General features: G+C 34.5%; 6 protein-coding genes across 10 annotated transcripts in view; all 6 read left to right on the forward strand.

The window, feature by feature from the left end:
* Positions 1 to 1,623, forward strand: part of LOC111696758 (exosome complex component RRP46) — a 2,696-nt gene extending 1,073 nt beyond the window's left edge. Inside the window, exons 3-5 of one of the 2 annotated variants that reach the window (XM_023466487.1) lie at positions 259 to 318; positions 500 to 577; positions 1,395 to 1,623. In XM_023466487.1, the coding sequence (XP_023322255.1) occupies positions 259 to 318; positions 500 to 577; positions 1,395 to 1,452 (196 nt within the window). In that variant the 3' untranslated portion in view covers positions 1,453 to 1,623. Of the gene's footprint in view, positions 1 to 258; positions 319 to 499; positions 578 to 1,202; positions 1,279 to 1,394 lie in introns of those variants that run through there. The other variant, XM_023466486.1, reaches the window with a different exon arrangement.
* A 34-nt stretch (positions 1,624 to 1,657) lies between these two features.
* Positions 1,658 to 2,045, forward strand: LOC111696759 (exosome complex component RRP46-like). Its single transcript, XM_023466488.1, has one exon. It carries the CDS (start codon positions 1,701 to 1,703, stop codon positions 2,025 to 2,027), a length of 327 nt encoding a protein of 108 aa, XP_023322256.1. The 5' UTR covers positions 1,658 to 1,700; the 3' UTR covers positions 2,028 to 2,045.
* LOC111696752 (uncharacterized) lies at positions 2,024 to 6,654 on the forward strand. The gene is made up of 8 exons (XM_023466479.1): positions 2,024 to 2,127; positions 2,341 to 2,413; positions 3,133 to 3,436; positions 3,598 to 3,853; positions 4,499 to 4,808; positions 5,285 to 5,352; positions 5,485 to 5,584; positions 5,929 to 6,654. The coding sequence occupies exons 1-8, from the start codon at positions 2,066 to 2,068 to the stop codon at positions 6,295 to 6,297; spliced, it is 1,542 nt and encodes a 513-aa protein (XP_023322247.1). The 5' UTR covers positions 2,024 to 2,065; the 3' UTR covers positions 6,298 to 6,654.
* A 97-nt stretch (positions 6,655 to 6,751) lies between these two features.
* Positions 6,752 to 10,996, forward strand: LOC111696754 (uncharacterized). Its single transcript, XM_023466482.1, has 7 exons — positions 6,752 to 6,975; positions 7,244 to 7,316; positions 7,811 to 8,141; positions 8,204 to 8,435; positions 9,431 to 9,737; positions 10,120 to 10,187; positions 10,341 to 10,996. Exons 1-7 carry the CDS (start codon positions 6,923 to 6,925, stop codon positions 10,630 to 10,632), a joined length of 1,356 nt encoding a protein of 451 aa, XP_023322250.1. The 5' UTR covers positions 6,752 to 6,922; the 3' UTR covers positions 10,633 to 10,996.
* Positions 10,979 to 15,560, forward strand: LOC111696751 (uncharacterized). 4 transcript variants are annotated; one of them, XM_023466478.1, is made up of 5 exons: positions 11,217 to 11,301; positions 11,499 to 11,853; positions 11,920 to 13,217; positions 13,350 to 13,501; positions 13,797 to 15,560. In XM_023466478.1, the coding sequence occupies exons 2-5, from the start codon at positions 11,559 to 11,561 to the stop codon at positions 13,936 to 13,938; spliced, it is 1,887 nt and encodes a 628-aa protein (XP_023322246.1). In that variant the 5' UTR covers positions 11,217 to 11,301; positions 11,499 to 11,558; the 3' UTR covers positions 13,939 to 15,560. The 4 variants fall into 4 exon arrangements, with proteins under 4 accessions (XP_023322242.1, XP_023322244.1, XP_023322243.1 ...); XM_023466474.1 differs by having other exon boundaries at positions 10,979 to 11,853; XM_023466476.1 differs by having other exon boundaries at positions 10,979 to 11,853; positions 13,350 to 13,436; positions 14,054 to 15,560.
* Positions 15,561 to 15,580: 20 nt separating this feature from the next.
* Positions 15,581 to 25,559, forward strand: LOC111696753 (prostaglandin E synthase 2). Its single transcript, XM_023466480.1, has 12 exons — positions 15,581 to 15,627; positions 16,262 to 16,412; positions 16,671 to 16,813; positions 17,896 to 18,130; positions 18,331 to 18,418; positions 18,754 to 18,882; positions 19,230 to 19,336; positions 20,605 to 20,695; positions 21,847 to 21,926; positions 22,255 to 22,408; positions 24,118 to 24,273; positions 24,758 to 25,559. Exons 1-12 carry the CDS (start codon positions 15,594 to 15,596, stop codon positions 24,842 to 24,844), a joined length of 1,455 nt encoding a protein of 484 aa, XP_023322248.1. The 5' UTR covers positions 15,581 to 15,593; the 3' UTR covers positions 24,845 to 25,559.
* Positions 25,560 to 26,951: the final 1,392 nt, after the last annotated feature.

Below are 26,951 nucleotides of genomic sequence, written 5' to 3' on the forward strand. Positions count from 1 at the left end.
TATTTCTGATAGTATGCTATATTTCTGATAGTATGCTATATTTCTGATAGTATGCTATATTTCTGATAGTATGCTATATTTCTGATATTATGCTATATTTCTGATAGTCCGAGAAATAATTATTTATTTTCTGTGCCAATATTGGTCGATTTGGGAATTTGAATTTGAGGCTTGTATGAATTTAGATTTTAAAGTTGTCTTTCATCAACCAAGCATTTCTAGAAACTTTTAAAAAGTCCTGAATAATGGAACTGTTAGTTGTGGAGATACGAATGTAGCCTGTGCTGTTTACGGACCTGGAGAAGTTAAACCCAACAGGAACCAAACTCATATTTGACAAAAAAAAAACCTCAACATTATTTCATTCCTTTGGAAAAAGGGCATTTTTTCTCGGCGTACTTCAGTTCCTAACATTGATCCTTTTTATGTTTAAAGTGTATTTACGCTCTTGATAATGATTTTGAGATTTTGCTTTAAATTCAAGTTTGGTTTGAATTAGAGAGATAATTGACAGATCAAGCGTGGAGGTTGTTTATAGATCCAAGGTTGGAACTACAGGAGTACAAGATAAGAAGAGGTGGAGTTATACTAATCTAGATAATATTGATGTTGCCCGTTTGCTTGCATTGCACACACTTCAAATATCCTTCTTTATTTTGTCGACTCGCTGTGCTGTGGACTTGACTTGTTTTTACTTTTTTTTGGGTAGGCATTTCAATTCAGACTCTTGTACAAAATATGAAGTCAGGAAACCGGAAATAATAACAATAAATCTGTTAACATGTCATTGGTGTTAATAACTATTTATAACCCTACTGGTTGAAGGGAGGAGAGGTATAAAGTATTTTCCCCAAAAATTTTTCTTTTTCAAGAGGGTTCAAGACTTTTTTGATGAGATTTTTAACCAGAGCGAACCCTCTCGATAAATAAAAGTCTTCAACCAGTAGGGTTTTAAATAGTTTCATGCCCTGGAAAATATTAGGAAATATGAATTTATATGTTAACACTAGATTAAAAAGAGGTCACTCAGGGCATAAGAGTTCATAAACAACTGAACCTAGTTTGTAGTTTTGAGTATATGAAAATATACACCCCCGTAATATGGTGGTTTTTTTAATGGACCTTAACCTTAATATCCTCCAAAAGCTTATTGATTGGTTGTTTTAGTATCATTATCATCATTAGAATTATTACTATCCTAGAGAACTGTTCCTGGAGAGAACTTGTCAATCCTGTATCCTTGTCATTCATTGGTTGTTTTAGTATCATTATCATCATTCGAATTATTACTATCCTAGAGAATTGTTCCTGTAGAGAACTTGTCAATCCTGTATCCTTGTCAATCATTGGTTGTTTTAGTATCATTATCATAATTAGAATTATTACTGTCCTAGAGAACTGTTCCTGGAGAGAACTTGTCAATCGTGTATTGTCACTTATAGGTTGTTTTAGCATCATTATCATCATTAGAATTATTACTATCCTAGAGAACTGTTCCTGGAGAGAACTTGTCAATCTTGTATTCTTGTCACTCATTGGTTGTTTTAGTATCATTATCATCATTAGAATTATTACTATCCTAGAGAACTGTTCCTGGAGAGAACTTGTCAATCCTGTATATTATTGTCAAAATTCTTCAAAATTCAAAATATTATAATTATTTGCATGTACTTGTGTAGGAGCTGCAGGATGACGGAGGGATGGTTTCCTCCTGCATCAACTCCGCCTGTCTTTCCCTCCTTGATGCCAGTGTTACTCTCAAGTTCCTGGTCGCTGCTGTATCATGCTCCCTGAGACGGGACGGATCTATTCTCCTGGACCCCACCTCTAAACAGATGAGAGACGGAGTGGCGAACATTGTTTTTGTATTTGAGAGTAAAACAAGATCAGTGATCTCAACGCACTCTGAGGGTCCGGTTAACCCAGACAAGTTTCAAGAATGTTTAGCAATCACTAAAACTGCAGTTGAGAAAATATTCCAATTTTACAGAATTGTGATCGGGAAAAAATTCTCCAAAGACGTTTGATAATTTTTATTTTCAGAATTTTGAGAACTAAAGATAAAATGTCGGAGGTAAAAAAGCTGAAAGGAGAGATCCCGGTCGTAACTTCTAGTAGTATCTCAAGGAATCCAATTCGTTATTTAAACTGATTACGGTGTGACACAAAAAACTTTCAAATATGAAGGAGACGTTAAAGTGTTTTTGTATGAGTTTTATGGGTCCCAATGAACACTTTTAGTTCTTTTTAAATGAGGATCCATCCTGTTCCATATTGAAAATCTAGAAACACTAATTTTGAATGAAATTTTGAATTTAAATTAAGATTTGAATCTATTAGGGCTGAGATTGATCCCAAGATGACAGATTATTTCAGCTTACTTCCAGCTGAAACTGTTCTCAGGATACTAAAGGTCTCCATATTATTTCTTCTTGATAAGGCTTGTTTTATGTATAATGTTTATATTAAATGAATTTAATTTGAAAACAAAAGTTCTTTTATAAATGAATAATTGATTACTAAATACTAATCTCCGACTTCGGGCAGGTGCTTTTGAAAAATGACAATTATTATTCGGTAGTAAACTGGCTGTTGGCTTGTGGCTATGACTGTATTAGATGTACATTGCACATATTATATACTAGCTTGGTAATCCAGCTTTGTACACGGCACTCATAGTTACTCCCGCCGTTTACCCGCACTTAAACGATTTTACCGGGAAACTAGATTTTCGCTAAAAAAGTCGACCCACTCAACGTAGAATCTCAATACCAAGCTAAGGACATTGCCGTGGTTCTCCGACGTCCCCGATCCAAATTTGAGGCAAATTGGTATAGGGGTGCCTGAGTTATGATCGGACAAACAAACTAACAAACACCCAAACAAAGACTTATGTATATAAAAATACGGCACATTATAATTGTGCGCTTGCCACTGCCAGACATGGACTTTAAACCTCTTAAACGCTCGGTGGTTTTAGCATGGAACACTGAAGTCTGGGGTTTTAACTTAGGTTTCCCCTCAAGAATCATCTTTGATTTATTTTGAATTCATTTTAATCTTTTGTGTCTTTTGTGTATGAAAAATTGAAAATATGTTAATTAAAGATTTATGAATTTACTTATTGTTTAGTTTGTGGATGATCAACATGATCAGCTGAGCTTAGGGAAAACATGTAAGAGATTACTCGATATTTTCTACTCCAAGACAACCTGGAGCATTTACTGTGATTTTAAAACCGCTGCAGAGTTAGTTCCCACGATTAGATCAGTCTGTATCACACCGTCCTGGGAACCTGAATGCAAAGATATTGGATTCCTGGTTTCTAGGCACCCAGAGATAGAACGATTCAAAGTGTGTCCTGGCCCAAATGCAGATGATCACATTATTCGTAGGATAAAGCAAGTTTTCTTGTCCAACTCTGAGATAAGATCAGGTAATCCTTTAAACATTCTCAAAAATAACCTAATGTAACTTTTGAACTGATTAAGTTCTTACAAAATTATTAGCTCAAAGATATAATTAACAGTAATGGATAAGAAATACCGCATACCCTACTAAAACTTCCTCCATCTTTAATTTGATATTGATAATTAGATGTCGTGGGAAGCAGCGGTCCTTCAAGTTCTACCGGATGTTCTTCCGTCCTAGAGCGTCCGATCAGTGCTAAGTCCTTCCATGATAACTTGAGGGTTCTGATTCTCAAGGGTCTGAGTATAACTGGTAGTTCTATTGAGATAATTGTGTCTCTGTTTCTGAACTTGGAGGAGCTTGATATTAGCGGCTGTAGAAAAGTAACAGATCCCTGCTTTATCTCCTTGTATGAGAATGGATCTAAACTCTCTAAGCTTAGGAAACACATCAAGTTCTATTTTTTACAGTGGGGCTGAGGGGTGTATTGCATATTTTCTTAAAGGGAGTGACCGGCTATGTAAGGTAGTTGAACTGAGTATGCGGTGTTGTGGAAAATTTCTTTCGGATTCATTTGAGACATATTAAACCTTTTAAAGATCTGTAAATCCTGTGCTTAAGCGCAAATTCTACGTTCAAAACTCCTTCTTTGGGGGTGGATACGTTTTCAGAATCGTTTTTTTTAAATTATTAAATAACGACGACGAAAAGTAAAGTAAAAATCTCACAGTAATCTAATTAGATGGTTGGGAACATATTTCTCAAAAGAAATTTGTCAATGAATCAATGCTAGAATCAATTATTTCGTTTTTATCATTAAATTGAAATTCGAATTTTCTTTGAATTTATTCGCAGATTTCTTTAAACTCTTCAAATGTCGTCTTTTCAATAATAGTTCTAGAAAGTCTGCAGAAAACCCCCCCCGATCATCTAAAATAATTTTTTAGTTCTGGGAAATTATTGATTTTGGTGCGAAAAGAGTACTTTTAATATTTTGAGTTTTACCCAAATAATAGGAATGGCAATCGCAGAGTTAAGAAAATAACTATTTATTTTTAAATAAGGTTCAAGACGATGTTTACTTTAGAACTCTAGACGCTACATATACTTGTATTTCTGATGTTTCACTGAAACCAATTCTAACAATATTTCCGGCGCTAACTTCTCTTAGTATTGGCGGACATAACATTACTCCGAGTGGATTTAGGAATCTCTTCCAAAATCAGGGTCTGTCCTATCCAAACCTGGAGACGCTTAAGCTGTGTAAAGTAAATATGCAGGTGGAAACGATGCTAGGATCATTACTCAATCTCTTCCCTCGGCTTGTACTTCTAGATCATCTCTGCAGTTCCTTCAAGTATCTTCGGGAAGACGACAGCCATCTAGAAAGATTTAAGGTAAATAATAGTTAAATAACAGTTATCAGTCCCAGAATTTTTTTTGTGATTTTTAATTTTTCTTGGTCCACTTGGCCTTCAGTTGTAGGTAAATCGGGGCTTTGAGCCTATGCAAGTTTTCATTATATTTCAACCTACAGGTCGTTGTACTTTGTATGTAGGTTGATTGTTATTAATAATAATAATAATGCATATTTAGCTATGTTAGAAAGTGAATTTTGCTAATGTTTATTGTATTTGTAAAATCCAAAAAACTCCATAGTGCTTTGCAATTTTATGTTTGTGTAATGTGTATATTATTTAAAAAAATATAATTGTGCATTTCCAAAATTTTTGTTAGTAGTTAAAAGTTTTAAATTTCTACCGGTGAAAAACTTTGAGTTACCAAAAATGGGCCTGACGTTTTTACGTTTATTGGACACAAACAGATAGACAAGCCAAACATATAGACAAAGATTAACCTGATGAACTACTAGAATACAACCCTGGAGGAGATAAGGATCAGTACTCGGATAATGGAGGAGGAGTTTCTTAAAAAATTCAGGAAAACATTTAACCATTTAATCTCAAGATAAAACTTCCACCCCCCAACCCTTCAAACTCTCCCAACCCTCTTAACCCTCTCAACCTTACCAACCCTACCAACCCTCCCAACCAATTGGTGAAATGTTCTCAGTGGATGTAAGAACCTTAAGACCTTGGTTTGCACCACTACTCTCAAGGATGAAACCATCTTTTACTTGAGGAACAATATCTCTCACAGTCTCAAGATCAAGGTAGGGGTGTTTACTTTTCTGATTACCCTCCCCTGGTGGGGGGGGGGGTGAAGATGGTTTTTGGTAATATGGGTGGGGGGGGGGATCAAAAGTTGGAATCAAAAAGCTAGTTTTTTTATTTGTTTGATACTTTTTACCTTAAAATTCAGTTATTTTTCCTTAAAAAAATCATTATTTTCCCTAGTTCTGTGAAAAATAACCCTAGAAAATTAGTTCTAGTTCTAGTTCTAGTTCTAGTTTTGTGAAAAATAACCCTAGAAAATTTTAAAATCAACTTCTCATGGGAGAACAAAATTTCGAAGTAGGGAATGATTTTTCTAGAAAATATTAACAACTGTTTCTAGGTTGTCCCAGAGGTTTGCGATTATTCCTCCTTCGCGTACGAGGACTTGGACTTGGGCGTGGGTGTGGACGTGGGCGTGTACGAGGACGTGGACGAGTACGTGGACGAGTATGTGGACGAGTATGTGGACGAGGGCGTGGACGAGGACGTTTACGAGGACTTGTACGAGGACGTGAACGAGGACGTGAACGAGGACGTGAACGAGGACGTGGACGCGGACGAGGACGTGTACGCGGACGAGTACGCGGATGTGGATAAGGACGAGTACTACGGCGATTACGAGGAGACGGACGATTATTCCGCCTACGGGTACTTAGACGATTACGAGGATCATATGCCGATGGATTTTGATTCTGATGATTTTTATTAGTTTTGATTATATATCCTGCATTTAATAACATCTGCAATCTGTTTCTTACTGATAGTGTTTTGGTACACAGATGTATTGGTTTCTTTATCTCAGGCTTTATTCTATGTTTAATATGTTGTCAGAAATTTGGCATTATTTTTATCAAAAATATTGAATTTTGTTGAAATTTCTCATTTTCCACCCCTTAGTTTATGTTCCAGAAGGTTAACATTCCGGAAACCAGTTAAATTTTGTGTGATCTTTTTTCTCTCGTCAGTTTTTTGTTTTGTTTGATTGTCCAAATCGTTTTCATATTTGATTAGATTTAAGATTTTCTAATAATGGATTAACATTCAAAATATGATTTAGCGCATTTTTTATCATTGTTTAATTGGGGGTATTGACCTATTTTTTCAATGTTTCTAATTTTCAGGCTTAATCTTTTGTGATGTTTAAAAATAAATGTAAAATCTTACGATAAGGTTCAATACTATTTTTATTTAAATTATTATCTTGAGTGAAGAATATTTACAGTTGCAAAGTGTTTCTTTCCAGTTAAATCCTGGCAGGTTTAATTTTAATTTTAACTAGAAAATTAATACGAAATATAAAGATTGTTCAACTTTGTTGTCTTTTTAAGAAAAAAATGGCGGAAGGTAAAATGGAGAATACGTTAATATCTTTCGATGTTATCTCGAGGAATCTTAATCTGTTGATTTGTTTTAATTAAAGTGAAAGCTTACCACAATCAGACTGAATTTAGTTTTTAATTTGTTAATAAAATTACTTTCTTTAAGAATATTTTGTTTAAATTATAAGAGTTACTTTTAAACAAAGGTCGGAATTAGATAAAGAAGTATTTTTTTATTCGGGTTGAATTTATCAAAATGAAATTAAACAGAAGGATTAAACTAAATCGGCATTAACTAAACCACTATAAAAATCTAACAAATTGAGATATGTCTAGTCCTGAGCTAGAGGAGAATAATACTGACTTCTTCAGTTTGCTTCCAGCTGAAATTATATTCAAAATAGTCCAGGTTGGACTCTTTCAAATTTTTCGAAACTTTGTAACATTTCCATTGATAAGTTTTTCTTTAGAAATGTGCATTATTTTTCAAGATGACCAAGGGACACTGTACCCTTCAAACCTCTATCTGAAACCTGTAACCTTCAAACCTCTATCTGAAACCTGTACCCTTCAAACCTCTATCTGAAACCTGTACCCTTCAAACCTGTATCTGATCGAAAATGTGGAAAAGGTGATTTTTCTAGCTTTAAAAGTGAATTCTTACAATTTGCCTTCATTGGCGTTGTGGCAAGAATCCACAATTAAAAATAACCATTTTTAAAACAGCTACTACCAACTATGGCTACCTCATTCATTTTAGATGAGACAAGGTCTGTAAGGGTACTGTTGTGAATTGGATTAACCACTAATTCAAAGGAGTGTGACTTAGAATTACAAAGACAGTCTTTTTCATGCTTATTTTGTATGAATATTGTAAGCTATACGTAAACCTTTTTATTCCAGTATATCCGAGTTCAGGCTGATCAGCTTAGGTTTGGAAAGACGTGTAAAAGGATGCTCCAGATCTACTTAAACCAGAAATCCTGGTTGGTGAGAATTAGATCCATTACTGATATCAAAACCTTCTCTACAGCCGTTCCCTTGATCAGTTGGGTGTTGATATTGCATGAGAGTTCCTCGAGCCTGGACTTACGATTCCTAGTGGCTGGGCACCCGGAGATAGAACGCTTGGATGTCAGAAGAGTAGGATTATTCTGGAATGACTGGATAAATGATGATCGAATAGTTCAACACATGAGACCTAGTTCCTTGATGGACCCTCAGAAGAGTTCGGGTAAAACTTTTTTTAAAAATCCATTCTCACCTAATTGTAAAAGTAACAATTCACTTTAATAGATGTTCCGGAAACTGTTCCATCAATCGCAGGTTCCTGTGTTCCTGACAAATTGTTCCATGAAAACTTGAAGGATCTCAGATTGCGAGGACTTAACATATCCTACAATTCTTTAAAGATAATCTTCTCTCTTCTCCAGAACCTGGAGACACTAGATGTGAGTGACTGTCAAAAGTTGACGGACATATGTTTTGACTTTCTAGATAAGAAAGGATTAAAACATCACAATCTTAGGAAAGACGGAAGAAAAAATTTTTATAGCTTTTATAAAATTTATTTATATCATATAACTTTTTAAGATGGCATTGTGTTCTTAGGGAGAGTACTGCGAGTTTTGACAAAATTGTGACTCAACGGGTCTGCAGACGTAATTTTAAGGCATCCTATTAAGTGATGAATTCTGTAAATTATTTTCTTTGTCTCTGTTACATGAAATCCGCAATTCACTTGGCATGTAAGTCACTCAAAATTGACGTCTACATTCTCTACATTCACTTTAATTTTCCTTTATATAATTTCTGCTTGCTCGCTGAGCGTGCCATGAGGTGGCCATGAGCCACAACCGTTTGTCTTCCATGACACATATCAGCTTTTTTTTTGTCTTCCGGCAGCCATGAGCCACAACCGTTTGTTCTTCCAAGCCACAACATTTGAGTCTTTCGACAATTATTACGTTTTTAAATGATAAATTTAATGCTTTACATTTACAAAGAAAATTTCACAATTTCACCGAGACAAATTGTTCTGGGTAGAATAAGAAGAGAAAAATCACACATCAAATGTAATTATTATTTCAAGTTAAAACTTCAATATAAAGATCTTGATATATATCTATTGCATGACGTGCCTAGATTTTTGAAAATCGTAATGAATGCACTAAACCATTTAAAAACGCAATTATTGCCGAAAGATAAAAGTGTTGTGGCTGATGGCTGCCAAAAGACAAAAGCTTAAATGTGAAATGGTAGACCAAACGTTTGGGGCTCATGGCCGACTGCTTTCCCCGCTCGCACGGTATTTGAAAAAAAAATTATTTTCTTGGGTATGCTTTTAGTGCATATTTTTAAATTGTCATAGACATTTTTTAAATACCATACCCTTTAAATTTTATTTTTATTTAGCAAAATTTTCTCTGTTGCAAAAAAATTGATTTGGCGTTTTCAACTAAATAAACAGAACCTAAATAATCTTAATTTATCTATATTTTTTCTTTCTTTGTGGCGTTTAAGGCATTTAGCTGTAAGAGGGACAACGATTTCCAACAAGTCTCTAAAGCCAATCATGACAATATTCCCGGCTCTGAAGTCTTTAAGTATCGGCAGTTTTGAGATCGATTCTGAGGGGTTTACCAACTTAGCAACTCAGGGGTTATCATATCCCTGCCTTGAGAGGTTAACTTTATGCTTTGGATGTATAGGATTGACATCATTCTGCTCATCATTATCCAGACTATTCCCCAAGCTCAAGTTTCTTGATGTTTTGGAAATACCGCTTTTTGATGTTTATCTAGACTTCTACCAACGGCTCTCCAATGCGGTGAATATTTTTTTGAAAAATCCACCAATTCGGCAAATTTGGCTGAAATAAAACCCGTAAACGTTACCAATTTATTTGTTCAGAAATCTGCAAACTTGACCAATTTGGTTGAAAAAACCCGCAAACTTTGTCAATTTGGTTGAAAGAAAAACCCTCAAACGCGGTCAATTTGGTTGAAAGAAACGCAACAGATGCACAGTGCATGACAACGTATAACATTAACCTTAAGTCTGAAATTAGTAAAAAAAAAAATACCGTTTACATTAAATTACTGTAAAGGACACCTTATTTTGAACAGATTCCCCCATCATAAGATTTAACGAAGCTCAGCTTTATATTTGTACTTACTGCTTTAGTGTATCCTAATATTTTTATTTTTAAGGCGAAATATTTGGAAGAATTGAGAATAAGTACGAAGTTTAGCTCACACAAGTCTTTAATGCATCTCAGGGAAAGATAAACTGATCACTCTTGTAATAGGGAATCTAAGGGTGTACAAATTTATTCTTTCCCCTCCTGAGGGGGGGGGNGGGGGGGGGGGGGGGGGGGGGGTGAAGAAAAAGTTTAAATACAAAAATCCTGGACGTTTATTTTTCCATATAGCGGATGTATGAATCTGAAGACCTTGGTTTGCACCACTATCCTGAAAGATGAAACCATCTTGCACTTGAAGAACAATATTCCCCACAGTCTCAAGATCAAGGTTGTCCCAGAGGTTTGCGATTATTCCTTCTATGGGTTCTATGACGAGGATGAGGACGAGGACGAGGATGAGGATGCGGATGAGGATGAGGAATACGTTGGAATGTTTCCTGATTTATCCAGCGATAATCAGTACCTTGGAGATAATGAACTTGCTTTTAAACTTATGATTCAAGCGCGACTCGGTCCTTGAACTTAAAATGAAATGCATTTTATTTTGGCCCTCGCATGAAAAACTGACCTAAAGTTAATTACGATTTTAAAAGATTATTCTCTCTCACAGTTGATCCCAATCATAAAATGATCTCATGGCGCTCATTGATTTATGGAATCTTAATATTTAAGTATATTTACCCATTTAGTTTAAAGCCGTAAAATCAATTTTCAAGTGATATAAAAGCATATTTTTATCCTATTTTTCTTTTGAAAATTACGATTAAGATATTTATATTTCTTCTGCAGAATGTATTCGGCTTATACTTTTAATTGGCTGTGACTTTATTTCTCATCGTTTGTCACAGGAATTTAAAGAATTTTACTATTTTGTCTTTTTCAGATAACATGGCGTTGGCTGGGTGGATCGACGAATATAAAGTATTATAACTAGTAGGCAAATCTGTGATTAAGATGGAGGATAAATATTCCTTTTGTAGTGATAAATTCCTTAGATTTAGGAAACCACCGGATAAGTACTCAGATTTTTTTCGTTCAAAACATCATTCTGAACCGAGTATTAGCAACAAAATACGGCATGAAAATCCCTTTGATCTCGAAATATCTTCTTCCGATCCAAACCTTAATCCTGCTGAAACCGAACTCATGAATTTTATCCTAGCTTCAGATTTTCTCCTTTTAGAATTAGGAAAAGGAAGCAAGGATAGTTTGAACAGAACAATCCAGTATTTAGACAGACTTAAGTTAAACAGTTTCACTTATTCTAACAATGGTAAAACTTATTTGTTTGGGTTTAAAGATTTTAAAAACAACAAGTGTAAAAGTGATATTGAGAAAAAGGAAAAATTAATTTTATATTTTCAAACTGTTCTTGATGAGCTAAAGAAGGAGGAAGTGACAATAATCTCGGATGAAGACAAGGTTCAGGATGAACTTGATGTATCAATGGACGATGGAAAAAATGTTCAGGAGGACGGGGACAACTTTCCACTTTTAGAATGGGAGTTGAGAAATCTTAAAAGCTTGAAAACTGAGGTCGGATCCGAGGTTCGCACTGAGGAGCATGGAGTAACATTTAACGAGGAGACAAGGAACCAAGATCTGTACCATGAGAATGGAGAAACATTGGAGGTTTTTCAAACCATACTTAATGATTCTGTTAGAACTGCAGAACCATTCATCCCTATTGAAGAAGATAAAGACGAAAGCTTTCATGAGGAAGTGAAACAGAAGAAATTACGTAAGTTTAAATTGTCCACGTTGCATTTTGTATGATAATTAATTGACTGATTGCTTTATTTTTTAGAATCTCAAAGGAGAATTTCAAAAACCAAAGAAACTACAACGCCAAACCTTGAGATTAGGAAAGTGAAAAAACGAGCGCGGAGGGGTAGTTGTGGAACTAAAAAGAATAAAATCTGTAATCCTGTCTATTCTAAACCTGAGGTTGTTAATGAACCTGACGATAAACCTAAACGTAGTTCAAGGCGTTCTTTACCTGAGGTAAAGTACAGGGAGCTGGATTCAGACGATGATTTTGATACCAGGGAGAAAGTGAAACCAAACAAGATGAGAAAAGTTTCAACTGAAAATATTTGCAAAAGTACAAAGTTGGGCGAAGGAAGTTGTGAAGAGGAAAGTATAGTTGGAGATGAGGTTGAGGTTGATGATTTGCTGGACGGGAGTGACGAGGAGATGGAGAATATCCCTAGGTTTCCTCTTAATAAAATCCTCTGGGAGTTCAGGCACCCAAAAAACAGGTCAGGGAAGGAGAAGATTAGGATTGAAGATCTCAAAGATAGATCTGTTGTGTGTTCTCTTTGTTGTGTTTATCAGTTGAACCTGAGAAACCCTAGAACTATATTAGTCTGCAATGTTGAAGGTAGGAAAGGAATCCTGGGTTCTCCATACAAAGCTCTAACCAGTAACGTTCATCCACTGAACCCGGATATTGACGCTCAAATCCTGGATCATTACTCATCAAATCCCAACTATGCATCTCTATCTAATGCTTATGAAGAGGTGAAGAAATATATTAACCTTAAAGAACAAGTGTTTGATCTATCCTTTAATATCAAACCTGCCTTGGACTACTTTAGACTAAGTCGTGAAGAGCGCGAGGGTTATAAACAAGATATTTTAGTTATGGCAGAATACTCGAGATTAAGTTTACCTTGTACACCGAAATCAGTAAAACCCATTAAACCGAAAAAGAAACTTTTAATAAAAAGAGTTGAATCTCGGAAGGAAAAGGATCATTATCTCAGCCCTGAGATGCTAGAGCTCCTAACTGGACTCGGAGAAAACTGGGCTTTGGACTGGATATTATCAGACTCGGAAAGATTAAAGAAAATTGCAACAATGGAGATTCCGTCTAAACGACACGAACTGTTTTTTGTTCCTAAACAAAGATATTCGACTGGTGGATTGAATCTAACTGAACTAATCGATCTCTCCAACCCGTTGTTTAGTGATATGTTCCGGGAAGAGAAAGCCGAAATCGATCTTAAAATTCAAGAGTTACTCCGAGTAGAGGTGCTAAACCCTGTGATGCAGGATCCGTCCTGTGATCCTAGACTCAAGGAGAGCAGTCAACCATCGAAGGTAAAGACTAAGCTGATAATTCTACTAAAAGATTTACCACGTTGAGCAATTAAACGACGCACGAAATGACATTTTAAATCGCCTGGAAAGGGTCAATGCAAGTTTTGTAATTCTAATTCGTATTTTTTTTAGGATCAATGCAAGTTGTATATAGAGTTGGTTTTAATCCCCGAAACTTTTGTAGAATGGATCAGAAACTTTAGAAAAGTTGATCATCAGGTAGTTTTTTACTTTTTCTCCAGGTTTTATTCTCATGGTTCTATACTCGTGGTTCTATACTCGTGGTTCTATAGCCAGTTCAAATTCTCTTTTTCAACGTGAAGTTTAGATCCAGGACCAACATTGTGCACCCCTCCACTGGAGTGTTTGGACATGTAGTCCATCTCTTCCCACACCTTGTAAGTAGCAACAGCAGCAGCAGCTAGACTTCCACTAGCAACCTCACCAACTATTTTTAGTTGATGGTTAGACTCCGCACTGGATTGTCCTGAGAAGTGAGTGATAGCTTTGCTTGCTCCACGTTCCAAGTGAGGAGCAGCCATCCTTCCTAATGCCAAAGTTGCACTTCCAACCTTGCTGGTTCTATACTCGTGGTTCTACACTCATGGTACTATACTCATGGTTCTATACTCGTGGTTCTATACTCGTGGTTCTATACTCGTGGTTGTATACTCGTGGTTCTATACTGAAAGGTTTAACTATTGTTATATTAGAATTTTGACATGGTTTCTGCAGGGTCTTATTTAATGTTCTGTACGTACAGTGTAGCCTCATTATGCGGTGTTCCAAATAATCAGGTCCTACTCAGGGATTCTACTCATTCTCTCTTTTCTCAGGATTCTACTCAGGGTTCCCTATATACTCAGGATCCTACTCATTCTCTCTTTTCTTAGGATTCTACTCAGGGTTCTCTATACTCATGATTCTACTCAGGGTTCTCTCTATACTCAAGATTCTTCTCAGGGTTCTCTCTTTACTCAGGAGTCTACTCAGGGTTCTCTCTATACTCTGGATTCTTCTCAGGGTTCTCTCTATACTCAAGATTCTTCTTAGGGTTCTCTCTATACTCAGGAGTCTACTCAGAGTTCTCTCTGTACTCAAGATTCTACTCAGGGTTCTCTATATACTCAGGATTCTACTCAGGGTTCTCTCTATACTCAGGATTCTACTCAGGGTTCTCTATATACTCAGGATTCTACTCAGGGGGTTTTCTCTATACTTAGGATTCTACTAAAGATTCTTTATACTCAGGATTTTACTCAGGGTTCTCTCAATACTCAGGATTCTACTTAGGGTTCTCTCAATTCTCAGGGTTTTACTCAGTATTCTCTATATACTCAAGATTCTACTCAGGGTTCTCTCTATACTCAGGATTCTACTCAGGGTTCTCTCTATACTCAGGATTCTACTCAAGGTTTTTATATACTCAGGATTCTACTCAGGGTTCTCTCCATACTCAGGTTTCAACTCAGGGTTCTCTATATACTCAGGATACTACTCAGGGTTCTCTATATACTCAGGATTCTACTAAGGGTTCTCTATATACTCAGGGTTCTCTATATACTCAGGGTTCTCTATATACTCAGGGTTCTCTATATACTCAGGATTTTACTCATGGTTCTCTCTATACTGAGGATTCTACTCAAGATTCAGGCTTCTGTCTAAACTCAGAGTTCTCTCTATACTCAGGGTTCTGCTCAAAGTTCTAAACTCAGGGTTCTACTGCGCATTTAAATCAGGGCATTAAATTCTAATTACCATTCTTGACTCTTTTATCTCTTGAGTTTGTTTAGGAAGCTGAGAGGTTATTTAATTCTGTTGGGAAGTTTCTTAGTGATGAAATGCTTGAACGTTACTCCGTATAGTTGGAAGAAGAAAAGAAGAGACGGAGAGGACAGAAAGAGAATAGGAAGAAGAAGAACAATTAAAGACACTACATTTTACTTGACGTGGTTCTTTTCATTCTTCATATCGGGGCTCAGGATCCGCTTATGCAACATGTGATGAAATATCAACCAAGACATACTTAGGCTCTGCTCCATAATAATATGAATGCCAAGGGGCACTGGACCCATGTATAAAGCGTCCAGTGCCCCTTTTAACAAAGGCACTTTTTCGGACGTTGGAAAAAACAAACTAATGCAATTTGTATAGGTGGATCTGTTTCAACCAGGCATGATGTATTTTTACTCATCTGGAAGCAATCGAAAATTTGATAAGAATTGAGTTTCCAGGTGTTTCATGGCAAAGCACTGGCTCATTTGGAACTTAATTTTTATAAAATTATTTGTATATCATAGTTTTTTTATTTTTTTTTTATTTATATTTTATATTTTGAATTTTGGTTTTTCTCAGATTATATATTCCATATGAAGTATGAGACACGTAAAACCTAGGATGATCATTTTAGGTACTTTTAAACTGTTTGAGAAGAAGTTTCTCTGCCTGAGTCTTTTGATCCTAAACTTACTAGTTTCTTAATTCAAATTAGAGCTAGGATGTATATGTATAGTATTCACCCGTCTACAAGCCGATGATGAAAATTATTTCTAGGGCTGACCACGAAAGTAGATCTAAAATCAATTGATAATTATATAAACTAATATTTGTAAAAATCGAATTTTATAACTTATATCATTTAATTTAGTTTGTTGATAGTTAATACCCAAATCGATAAAAAGGAAGCAATTGAACCTTGTAACTTTGTCACGCAACCCTTTTTCAAAAATTATGTATACCAATATTTGTAAAAGTCGAATTTTATAACTTTATAATTTAGTTTGTTTATAGTTATCTTTTTCGTATTTTCTAACATATACTGTTATAAAATAATATTTGACTACCAACGTTTAAGTATTAGCTATGTTTTCTTATTCATGTTTGCGTTAAGTAAATTCTTTAATTTTTATTTTAACATGAACAATTTTTATTTACACTTTACATTGCATGCACTCACTACAGTATTACAAAACTAATTTTCAAAATTATCTTTAGATAAAAGTTTATTGAAGTCTTGTGTTATCTTAGTTACTGAATTATTTCAGATAGAACTATCCCGAGTCCGGAGAAGAGGTTTGTTGAGTATCTGGAGAAAGCTCCGAGTTCAGGATTGGTCAGGAGCCGGAAGGATTTGATCAGCTGTACGGAGAAAAATAATTTGCATTACACAATGTCTTCACACGTTAAACTCGGCAGGTTTGGCCGATTTCATTAATTTATTTTATTTATTTACTAAGGTCAATTTTATTAATAATTTGAATTAGTTATCTTCACACTATTTAATGTTTCACGTTTTCCTAATTTGTGAAACAAAAACTACAATGAATTGATTTTGAATAAAATATTTTGTTGTCAATCAGAGAACTCAAGGCCCTTAATTGTTTATTAAAAGAAATATTCACCATTTATTGTTGACTAGGAGCTTGGAAAACATTTTAACCAGAATCAATTTAGAAGTTTATGGGTTGGGAGGAATCAGCTGGTTTGCTGTGTGTCTCGAAGCTCCAGAACACAATGGAGCTCTCCGGTTCAACCATGGAGCTATTCCTCTCCCTTCAACCCGTCCTGGAGAATATTATCAAATCCTTTCAGTCAAGGTAACAACCGCTGCGGCGTATAAAGTTATGATCGAGGGAATTAGAATATTAAAAACGTATTGATTCAAGATAAGAGAGCGTTAATGAATCTGATTAAAGATAGGCAAATTTATTTTATGGTCTTTGTTTGTCTGAAGAGTATCTGAGATACCCATCCGTAATTGTTCTCCGCTGCATATTCAGAATATAAATGCTATCGGTAAAAACTTGCGTTTGTAATCAAATTTAAAATTATACTTTAGATTTATTTTTGATTACAGATTATAAAAAACTTAAAGGAACTGTAAACTTAATTTTAAGTGGCTCTGCATGCAAAGATAGCAATGACGGTCACCTTGAAACCTTAGCCTGATTAAAAACTGTGGACGATTATGTCATTTTCTGATTATTTCAGTCAATTTTTCCATTTTTTCTTTAAAGCAAGAAATGCGCAAGTCACTTTTGCAGAGAAACCGTAAATAAAATATGTTAATTATACTTGATCAGACAAAGCTTTGAAAATCGGGCATTGTCATCATTGTTTGGAGGGTCACTTGAAGTTACGCTTACAGTCCGTTTTAAGTTAGTATGATTGTGATTAAAAGTTTCGAAGGAATATTTTAATATTAATGCAGAGGTCAGATTTAATGAATAGATAGAAGTGGTTGAACTATTGGCTAGTTTAACTACTTTTCTAGTGTACTATCGACCACACAGTTCTGATATCTGATACTAGTTAAACTACTCCTCGCTAATGATTAATTTTGACTCTAGGAGTGTGTATGTCTGGTCCTGGTGCTAATGATTAATTATGACTCTAGGAGTGTGTATGTCTGGTCCTGGTGCTAATGATTAATTATGACTCTAGAAGTGTGTATGTCTGGTCCTGGTGCTAATGATTAATTATGACTCTAGGAGTGTGTATGTCTGGTCCTGGTGCTAATGATTAATTATGACTCTAGAAGTGTGTATGTCTGGTCCTGGTGCTAATGATTAATTATGACTCTAGGAGTGTGTATGTCTGGTCCGGGTGCTAATGATTAATTATTACTCTAGGAGTGTGCATGTCTGGTCCTGGTGCTAATGATTAATTATGACTCTAGGAGTGTGTATGTCTGGTCCTGGTGCTGATGCAAAGTATAAAAGTGCGGATGAGAAGGAGGACGAGGAAAATAAAAGGAAAGGAAAGAAGAAGAAGATCCTGCTCGGAGGGTTGGGAGCAGGTGTTCTTCTCGGAGCATATCTCGGGTTCAAGGCGACACAGTCCAAGAAATCGCCGATAGTTAATGATAGCTTAGAAAAGGATTTTATTTTGGACACAAAACCACCAGAGTTCAGGTTTATTTTTTTCTGATTTAAAAAAATGTACAATCTAAATCTAAAATTTTTTTATCTGTTAGATTTTTTTTTTGGTCCTTTACTATTTTACTTAAATCAGAAGTACGTATTTTGATATTATTACCTTCCCACTTAAAAGAACTGGGGAAGAGAAAATGTAAAATATATTAACTATCATTAATAATTGTATTATTTTCTAGTCCCTCGAGACAAATAAGAACGGAGACGGATAAAACCGGATTAAAAATAACTCTTTATCAATACCAAACCTGCCCTTTTTGCTGTAAGGTAAGATATTAAAAACTCAGGTTGTAGATAGACAATAGATTTTAATTTTTTATTTAAAAATCGTTTTTAATTTATCATTCCATTTATCCTCTAAATTAATTTATTTACGGCCTCCTTACTAATAAAGTTCAGCGGTATAAAAAATTTGACAAAACGTTGATGAAATCTGCCGTCATAAGAAAGAAACATTTTTTAAATAAAGTAAATGAGGGATGGAAGTAATTCTTAAGAAAATTAATATCCTCTTGAATATCCGTTTTTGAGTTTTAAAAACTTCAAATCATAATAACTTAAAGCTCTCTGTTCCAATTCTCTAATCCCTATAAAAAATCTAGGCTCGGGCGTTCCTTGACTACTACGGGTTGAACTACGACGTGGTTGAGGTGAACAGTGTTCTCCGGACCCAGGTTAAGTGGTCTAAATACAAGAAAGTTCCAATAGTTGTTGTCGAGTACAAAGATAAGGTATAAGAATAAAGAATTACCACGTTGTTTAAAAGGAACTTATTACTATATATTACTTTAATCTTTGCATCCTAATGGATTAAACCATTGATATTTCAAACTGACTTGATCTAGTAGAATTTTATAAACATCAAAGGTGTACGATATCAAGTATTAAAAATATATGGAATAAAAAAAAGGGCGGGTAATCAGTTTTGTTATTAGATTAAAATTTAGAAATTTTTTGAAATTTTTTTTTGGCATACTTTAAAAACGTCGGTTTTAAACATTTTTACATAACATGAGAATTTCTCTGTTCATGAAAAAGTTAAATATTTAGTTTAATGTTTATTTTAAACTGAATTTAGGTTCTGCAGCTTAATGACAGTTCTGTGATTGTATCCGCCCTATTCTCCCAGCTCCTAGATTCTAATACATCCTTAGATTCAATCATGGATTGTTATCCGTCCATCAGGTTTTTTTTTATATTTTTACTAGCTTGGGAACCCGGCTCTGCCCAGGTTAATCCCGCCGTTTACCCGCACTTGGTCGATTTTACCGGAAAACTAAATTTTCGCTTTAAAATTCGACCCACTAAAGTTAGAATCTTGTGGTTCTCCGGAGTTACCCAATCAATATTTGAGGCAATTCGGTCCAGTGGTTCGGACAAACAAACAAACAGAGATTCAAACTTTATATATAGATATATCCATGTTAAAAATGTTCAGAGGGGTCAACTGGGTCAACACTTTTGCGTAAAAATAATCAAAACAGCCAAGAGCTATTTTCCACCTAATTGCTTTTTACTTGACTGTTAAAATAATCATCAAATTGTAATTGTAAACTTGTTCTGTACACAGATACATGTATTTTAGCAATACACTTTATCTAGCTATCTAAACATCTCTTATATCTGTAAAGTTAATAGATTTCAACTATGGCAAATTTGAGGGAAAAATTCTGAATCCCTTAATAGATAGGAGCTAATGCTTCTGTTCATCCCTGCAGAGATGTCTGATCTATAGGAGATCATAGCTGGGAACTTTAGAATGGGATATCGTTACGTTTGATAACAATTACAGATACGGTGCTATATCGATTGGACTGATATCAGATTGAACTAAAGTCTGCTGTTCTCAAGCCGGCTTTTAGAAGCATTTAAACGAATATAAATTTAATCATGTTAATATGAACTTATTAAAAACATATTTCATCACATTTGAGGACTATTTTGAACGTTAGCCTTGATAAATATTAATCCAAAACATACATTCGTTCTATCGATCATTAGTTCAATTGATATGACACCATCAACACTACCAGAAATGCGCAAAAATTAAAAACCGGTTTATCAAAAGTGAAAGAGCGCATCTCTAATCTCTAGAAATTAATCCAAAGACTAACATAATCTTGATATTAGCAAAAAGAGACTATCAAGCATTAATCTCGATATGCACCATTCTAAAGTTTTTTAGCTCAGCAGTTTAATCTGCGGTATTGCACAAGATGCTGATAACAACTAAATCCAGGGATTTACAACTCAAAAGTTTGGCAATCAGAAGAGAATATATTTAAAAAGAATATATGTAATGTGGGAAAATTTAAATTCAGAATCGCTTTTCTTTTAGTTAAGAGGCGAAGGCTCCTCTAAAGACCGGCCAAGTGTTAGAGCTCAATCCTGATTTGATTGTATTATATCCTACAGGTGTGTAGGTCAATTGTTAATGATATGATAATATCTAGATATTATGACGAGGATGGGAAGGAGAAGCAAGATACTCAAAACAAATACTTCCTCATGTACAATGAGGCAAAGGTTAACAGAACCAAAGAAGTAAGCGTTTCTCAAATCTTAAATAATTATAAATTGAAAGAAATTGTTCGTTTATGTTTACTGTTGATTCATGCTCAATAGAACATAGTTTTTAAATGTTAATGTACTGCATGCAGGATATTGTTGATATATGTTAATGTACTGCATGCAGGATATTGTTTATATATGTTAATTTTATTGCTGGATATTGTTTACATATGTTTATGTACTGTAGGATATTGTTATATATGTTAATGTGCGGCAGAATATTGTTTATATATGTTAATGTACTGCTGAATATTGTTTACATATGTTAATGTAATGTAGGATATTGTTTAATTATATATCTATATGTGCTGCAGGATATTGTTAAATATGTTTATGTACTGTAGGATATTGTTTATATATGTTGATGTGCGGCAGAATATTGTTCATATATGTATATGTATTGAAGGTTATTGTTTATAATTATTAATGTATTGGTGGATATTTCTTTTATATGTTTATTTTTGTTAATGTACTGAAGGATATTGTTTATATTTGTTAATGTACTGCAGTCTTTTGATCCTAAACTTACTAGTTTCTTAATTCAAAATAGAGCTAGGATGTATATGTATAGTATTCACCCGTCTACAAGCCGATGATGGATTTTAATTCTAAGGCTGACTACGAATGTAGATTTATACTCAATGGATATTGTTTATATTTGTTAATGTACTGCAGAATATTGTTTATATTTGTCAATGTACTGCAGGATATTGTTTATGTATGTATGCAGGTATTGTTCATATTTGTTAATGGACTGTAGGATATTGTTTATATTTGTTAATGTAATGTAGGATATTGTTTATATTTGTTAATGTACTGCAGAATATTGTTTATATTTGTTAATGTAATATTGGATATTGTTTATATATGTACTGCAGGTATTGTTTATATTTGTTAATGGACTGCAGGATATTGTTTATATTTGTTAATGTACTGCAGGTATTGTTTATATTTGTCAATGTACTGCAGGCTATTGTTTACATTTGTTAATGGACTGCAGAATATTGTTTATATATGTTAATGTACTGCAAGACATTGTTTATGTTTGTCAATGTACTGCAGACTATTGTTTATATTTGTTAATGGACTGCAGGATATTGTTTACATATATTTATGTACTGCAGGATATTGTCGAGGAGAGAAGATGGAGAAAATGGACTGATGAAGTATTGGTGCATACACTTAGTCCTAATGTTTACAGAAGGTAATTCTTCATTTATTGATCTGTATCATTGAATTATTCATCAAAATATTTATGATACCTAAACGACTATTTTCTTTCGAACCAGCTTAAATCCAGTCTTAACTTAGTGATTTAGAGATAACATCTTTAAGATCCGAATAAAAGAAGGGAATTGTATCTAAATCAGTGGAGTTGGGGCCTGCACTCCTGTCCACTGAGCGTATCTATTAATAACCGTAGTTACGGTTATTCTAGACGGAGTCCTCAGCCCTGGCTTCCACGGAATGATTTAATTAATTGTTTGTTTGTTTGTTCCGAATGAACTTTTTGTTTACTGTTTTTATTTTAGTCCCGGAGAAGCTCTGGCAACGTTCCAATGGTTCGACGAGGTCGGAAATTGGCCACAATTGTTCCAGGCCTGGGAACGTTATCTTGTGATTTATTTTGGAGCTCTTGTTATGTATTTAATAGGAGGCAGGCTCAAGAAACGGCATAATCTTAAGGTTTGATTACTACTTCTTATTCACTGATTAACTAGATAAGTTAGACATATATTTTTATCTTAACAGTTAGCATCACAAGTTCTAGGAATTAGATAAGCTTCTACATTATAACTGTTAGACATATATTTTATCTAACAGTCAGTATCACAAGTTCTAGGAATTACTGACTTTGAGGATTTTTCTATTTAAAAACGCCATACTCTTCAAGGAGGTCAGTCCACCCCTCTCAAAGTATTACTAAAGATCTCAGTTTATCGTATTATAAAACTTTTTAGTGGGTTCTTAATATTTTTTTGTGAATTAAACAACATGCACATTGCACAAGTTTGGAAAGTTATGTTTCAGGATTAAATTGTTTATTTTTTTCGTTCATTTTTTCTCGAGAAACTCTAGGATGACCATTCAAGTTATAAGCTGAAGGGTTTTGTTCTGAGATATAGAATGTGTCAGTCTGCTGAGCAATCCAGAGATGATTTCAAGGATGTACGGGGGGGGGGACTTAAGCTGCCAAAATTCCAGAAGAAATTCGGAGTTGAAGCATTTTTCGAAATGTCTTCTTCATTAAAAACACGCACGATGATTTTTCTATTGAATACAAACTTAAGTCTCTATTGCAGTGTACTGCAGACTATTTTAACAACATAAATGGATAATTCAGGATATTCATTATCTGTGCAGTACTATTAATAATAATTAATAATAATTATAATAATTTAAGAAATCATGCGAATGGTTTCTTCACACTGAACTATTTATGATATTGACCGGAACTCCCTGTACTTACTTAATTTACGCTGGTCTCTTTACACTGAACTACTTTGTTTGGTGTTCACTGATTTTTTTACACTACTACTAGGATAAATTACGAGAGTCCTTATACAGTGTTTACTGATCACTTTACATTGTACTATTAGGATAAATTACGAGAGTCCTTACACAGTGTTTACTGATCACTTTACACTGTACTATTAGGATAAATTACGAGAGTCCTTATACAGTGTTCACTGATCACTTTACACTGTACTATTATGATAAATTACGAGAGTCCTTATACAGTGTTCACTGATCACTTTACACTGTACTATTAGGAAAAATTACGAGAGTTTTTTTACAGTGTTTACTGATAACTTTACACTGTACTATTAGGAAAAATTACGAGAGTTTTTTTACTGTGTTTACTGATAACTTTACACTGTACTATTAGTAAAAATTACGAGAGTCTTTGTACAGTGTATACTGATCACTTTACACTGTGCTATTAGTAAAAATTACGAGAGTCTTTGTACAGTGTTCACTGTTCACTTTACACGGTACTATTAGTAAAAATTACGAGAGTCTTTGTACAGTGTTCACTGATCACTTTACACGGTACTATTAGTAAAAATTACGAGAGTCTTTGTACAGTGTTCACTGTTCACTTTACACGGTACTATTAGTAAAAATTACGGGAGTCTTTGTACAGTGTTCACTGATCTCTTTACACTGTACAATTTTGGACAATGTATGGAAGTCTTTGTTTACTGTTCACTGATATCTTTACACTGTACTATTTTGGACAATGTACGGAAATCTTTGTAGTATTTATTCACTGATCTCTTTACACTGTACTATTAGGATAAATTACGAGAGTCTTTACATTGTACTATATAGGATAATGTACTTGAGTCTCTGTACTATGTTTACTGGTCTCTTTACACTGTACTTTTTAGGATAATGTACGTGAGTCTCTGTATGATGAATGTAACCACTGGTTAAAAAGTTTAAAGAAAAAAGGAACTCCGTTTATGGGAGGAGAAGTACCAAACCTAGCGGACCTTGCGGTTTTTGGAGTCCTTAGTGCTATAGAGGGCTGCCAAGCATTCAAGGTACAATACAAGTTCTTTTGAGTGAGCCTCAATTCTGCGATTTTGTTTTATACAACAAACACGAATTGTCAAAAATAAAAAATAAAAATAAAAAAATTTATGAGAGATCTGTTCAGGGGTGTATACAAGATTTTACGCTTAAAATTTTCGACATTCCAAGGGGTGGGGGCTCAGCTTATTTTTCACTCTTACAGGGGGCGGGGGGGGGGGGGGTTTAACCCCTCAGACACTACGTTTACGCCCTCAGACACTCGTTATTAAAACTGAATACAAACAGTATGCTCCTCTAAACATTACAATCTAAATATATTCCTAAATTACACTTCTAAATAGAAAACAGGCCTATATAGTTTTTTTTTATATAAAATGATCAGTTGTGAATATTAAACTTGTAAAAAAAATATATTAAACTTTGTCGTCTTCAAATTGTTATGTTTATTGGTAGACACGGTATATTGTTATAAATAGCATTGTTATTATCTAGGATGCACGAGAAAACACTAAGATAGGAGACTGGTTTGATCTAATGAAGCAAGCTGTGAACAAGAGAGAAGGACAGCTTCATATCTAGACCTGGAGAACGTTTAATCCAACCTTGATCAGTATATTTAGAAGAATTTACTCTGGAGAGAAACTCTGCATCAGTTGTCAATTTTTTTTAGAGTATTAAAATGATTCTTGAATTAAAATTTTGTCATTCTTGAACCTGCACTGCACCTTAATTCTGTTCCTGATTCTGAACCTACACCTTAATTCTGTTCCTGATTCTAAACCTGAACCTTAATTCTGTTCCTGATTCTGAACTTGCACCTTAATTCTGTTCCTGATTCTGAACTTGCACCTTAATTCTGTTTCTGATTCGGAACCTGAACTTTAATTCTGTTTCTGATTCTGAACCTGCACCTTAATTCTGTTTCTGATTCTGAACCTGCACCTTAATTCTGTTCCTGATTCTGAACCTGAAATTTAAATATGTTCCTGATCTTGAACCTGAACCTTAATTCTGTTTATGATTCCGAACCTGATCCTCAATTTTGTTCCTGATTCAGAACCGAAACCCGTTACTGATCTTGAACGAGAACTTGAAATTGATTCTTTTTTCATTTGATTTATAATCCTTATTTTAATATTAACCTAGAGTTCAGAACTCGCAGTTCCTAATTTAAATCCTAGTTCTGATTAAAAATCTGAACCTATTTGATCCATGTTAGACGAGACTAGTTTAATTTATGATTTGGCTCGTGGATTTAATTCCCTAGAAATAAATGATTTTGTTAAATCAAGAATTAAAATTTAAAATTTTTCTTTTCTGCTTTTCAAAACTAAAAATGTGATTATTTGAAGCTTGATTTTTGATTTCTACATTCAACTGAATATTTTGATGGTTTACCGAATGATTAAACACAGAAATAAGCCAGTTTTTGTCCTACAAGGAGCTCTGAATGCAAGAAAAAGAATGAAAAAAAATTCCGTACAATCGTCTCTTGAAGTTTCACCTTTTGTGGATAACCCTGTATATTTGATGTAAAAGGCTGTTTTGTTATTCTGCAAAACATTGTTTGATTTGTCTGTAACATTTGTGCAGGAAAATCAGGGAATAAGAACAACTTACTTTGTTTTACTTTTATTAGGATAACAAAAGAGAAGGAATTATTTGGTCGAAATGATACAAAAGAGAAGGAATAAGATGTACTGTAGACATGTACAGAAGAGAAGGAATAAGGTGTACTGTGCATGGACAAGTACAGGAGAGAAGGAATACGTTGTACTGTGACAGGTACAGAAGAGAAGGAATAAGGTGTACTGTGCATGGACAAGTTCAGAAGAGAAGGAATAAGGTTTACTGTGCATGGACAAGTAAAGAAGAGAAGGAATACGGTGTACTGTAGACATGTACAGAAGAGAAGGACTAAGGTGTACGGTGGACAGAGTGGACATGAAAAGAAGAGAAGAAATAAGGTGTACCGTGCATGGACGTGTACAGAAGAAAAGAAATAAGGTGTACGGTGCAAGGACAAGTACATAATTGAGAATTGGAATTAGGTGTACGGTGGACAGAGTGCACATGTGAAGAAGAGAAGAAATAAGGTGTAAATTGTAGACATGTACAGAAGAGAAGGATAAAGGTGTACTGTACAGTGTGCATAGACATGTACAGAAGAAAAGATGTAAAGTGGACGGTGCATGGACAAGTACACAAGAGAAGGAATAAGGTGTACGGTGGACATATACAAAAGAGAAGATAAAAGATGTATGGTGGACATGTACATAAAGAAGAGAAGGATAGAATAAATTGTTAGAAATATAGGATTCGCAGGATGTGAATTTCAATTCTAGTACACAGGGTATCCCGTACATCATAAGATCCTCAATCGGTCTAAATTACGATTTTCGGGACTAATCAGAAAATTTGAGAAGAATAAATAATTTGAAAAATTGAAACAAGGCAAATGTAAGATTTTTTTGCGGAAAATAATAGTTTTTTTCGGGTATTGTGTTTATGTTGGCGTTAAAGATTGGAGATAATCTATATTGGACGCTCTGTATACAATTATATATATAATAATCAATAAAAGTTCTGAAACCCGCCTCAGTTTCTTAAAATAGATTAAGTTCATAAATGGTGATCATTAATTTTATTAAATTGCAGTTGCGGTTAAACGTTAATTCATCTTTGT

This window comes from Eurytemora carolleeae, unplaced genomic scaffold, assembly GCF_000591075.1.
Source record: "Eurytemora carolleeae unplaced genomic scaffold, Eaff_2.0 scaffold126, whole genome shotgun sequence".
Lineage (NCBI taxonomy): Eukaryota > Metazoa > Arthropoda > Copepoda > Calanoida > Temoridae > Eurytemora > Eurytemora carolleeae.

What these genes read in the sequence shown, in the direction of transcription:
- LOC111696759 (XM_023466488.1), top strand. Translation starts at nt 1,701, where the DNA reads ATGGTTTCCTCCTGCATCAACTCCGCCTGTCTTTCCCTCCTTGATGCC.
- LOC111696752 (XM_023466479.1), top strand. Translation starts at nt 2,066, where the DNA reads ATGTCGGAGGTAAAAAAGCTGAAAGGAGAGATCCCGGTCGTAACTTCT. An exon ending in ACTTCTAGTAGTATCTCAAG is followed by an intron (nt 2,128 to 2,340) that starts GAATCCAATTCG and finishes TGAATCTATTAG; the next exon opens with GGCTGAGATTGATCCCAAGA. An exon ending in GCCATCTAGAAAGATTTAAG is followed by an intron (nt 4,809 to 5,284) that starts GTAAATAATAGT and finishes ATGAACTACTAG; the next exon opens with AATACAACCCTGGAGGAGAT.
- LOC111696754 (XM_023466482.1), top strand. Translation starts at nt 6,923, where the DNA reads ATGGCGGAAGGTAAAATGGAGAATACGTTAATATCTTTCGATGTTATC. An exon ending in TTAAAACATCACAATCTTAG is followed by an intron (nt 8,436 to 9,430) that starts GAAAGACGGAAG and finishes GTGGCGTTTAAG; the next exon opens with GCATTTAGCTGTAAGAGGGA. An exon ending in AAGTCTTTAATGCATCTCAG is followed by an intron (nt 10,188 to 10,340) that starts GGAAAGATAAAC and finishes TTTTCCATATAG; the next exon opens with CGGATGTATGAATCTGAAGA.
- LOC111696751 (XM_023466474.1), top strand. Translation starts at nt 11,067, where the DNA reads ATGGAGGATAAATATTCCTTTTGTAGTGATAAATTCCTTAGATTTAGG. An exon ending in AGTGAAACAGAAGAAATTAC is followed by an intron (nt 11,854 to 11,919) that starts GTAAGTTTAAAT and finishes TTTATTTTTTAG; the next exon opens with AATCTCAAAGGAGAATTTCA. An exon ending in AGAGCAGTCAACCATCGAAG is followed by an intron (nt 13,218 to 13,349) that starts GTAAAGACTAAG and finishes TATTTTTTTTAG; the next exon opens with GATCAATGCAAGTTGTATAT.
- LOC111696753 (XM_023466480.1), top strand. Translation starts at nt 15,594, where the DNA reads ATGAGACACGTAAAACCTAGGATGATCATTTTAG. An exon ending in TTGTCGAGTACAAAGATAAG is followed by an intron (nt 18,883 to 19,229) that starts GTATAAGAATAA and finishes AACTGAATTTAG; the next exon opens with GTTCTGCAGCTTAATGACAG. An exon ending in AGAAACGGCATAATCTTAAG is followed by an intron (nt 22,409 to 24,117) that starts GTTTGATTACTA and finishes TGTACTTTTTAG; the next exon opens with GATAATGTACGTGAGTCTCT.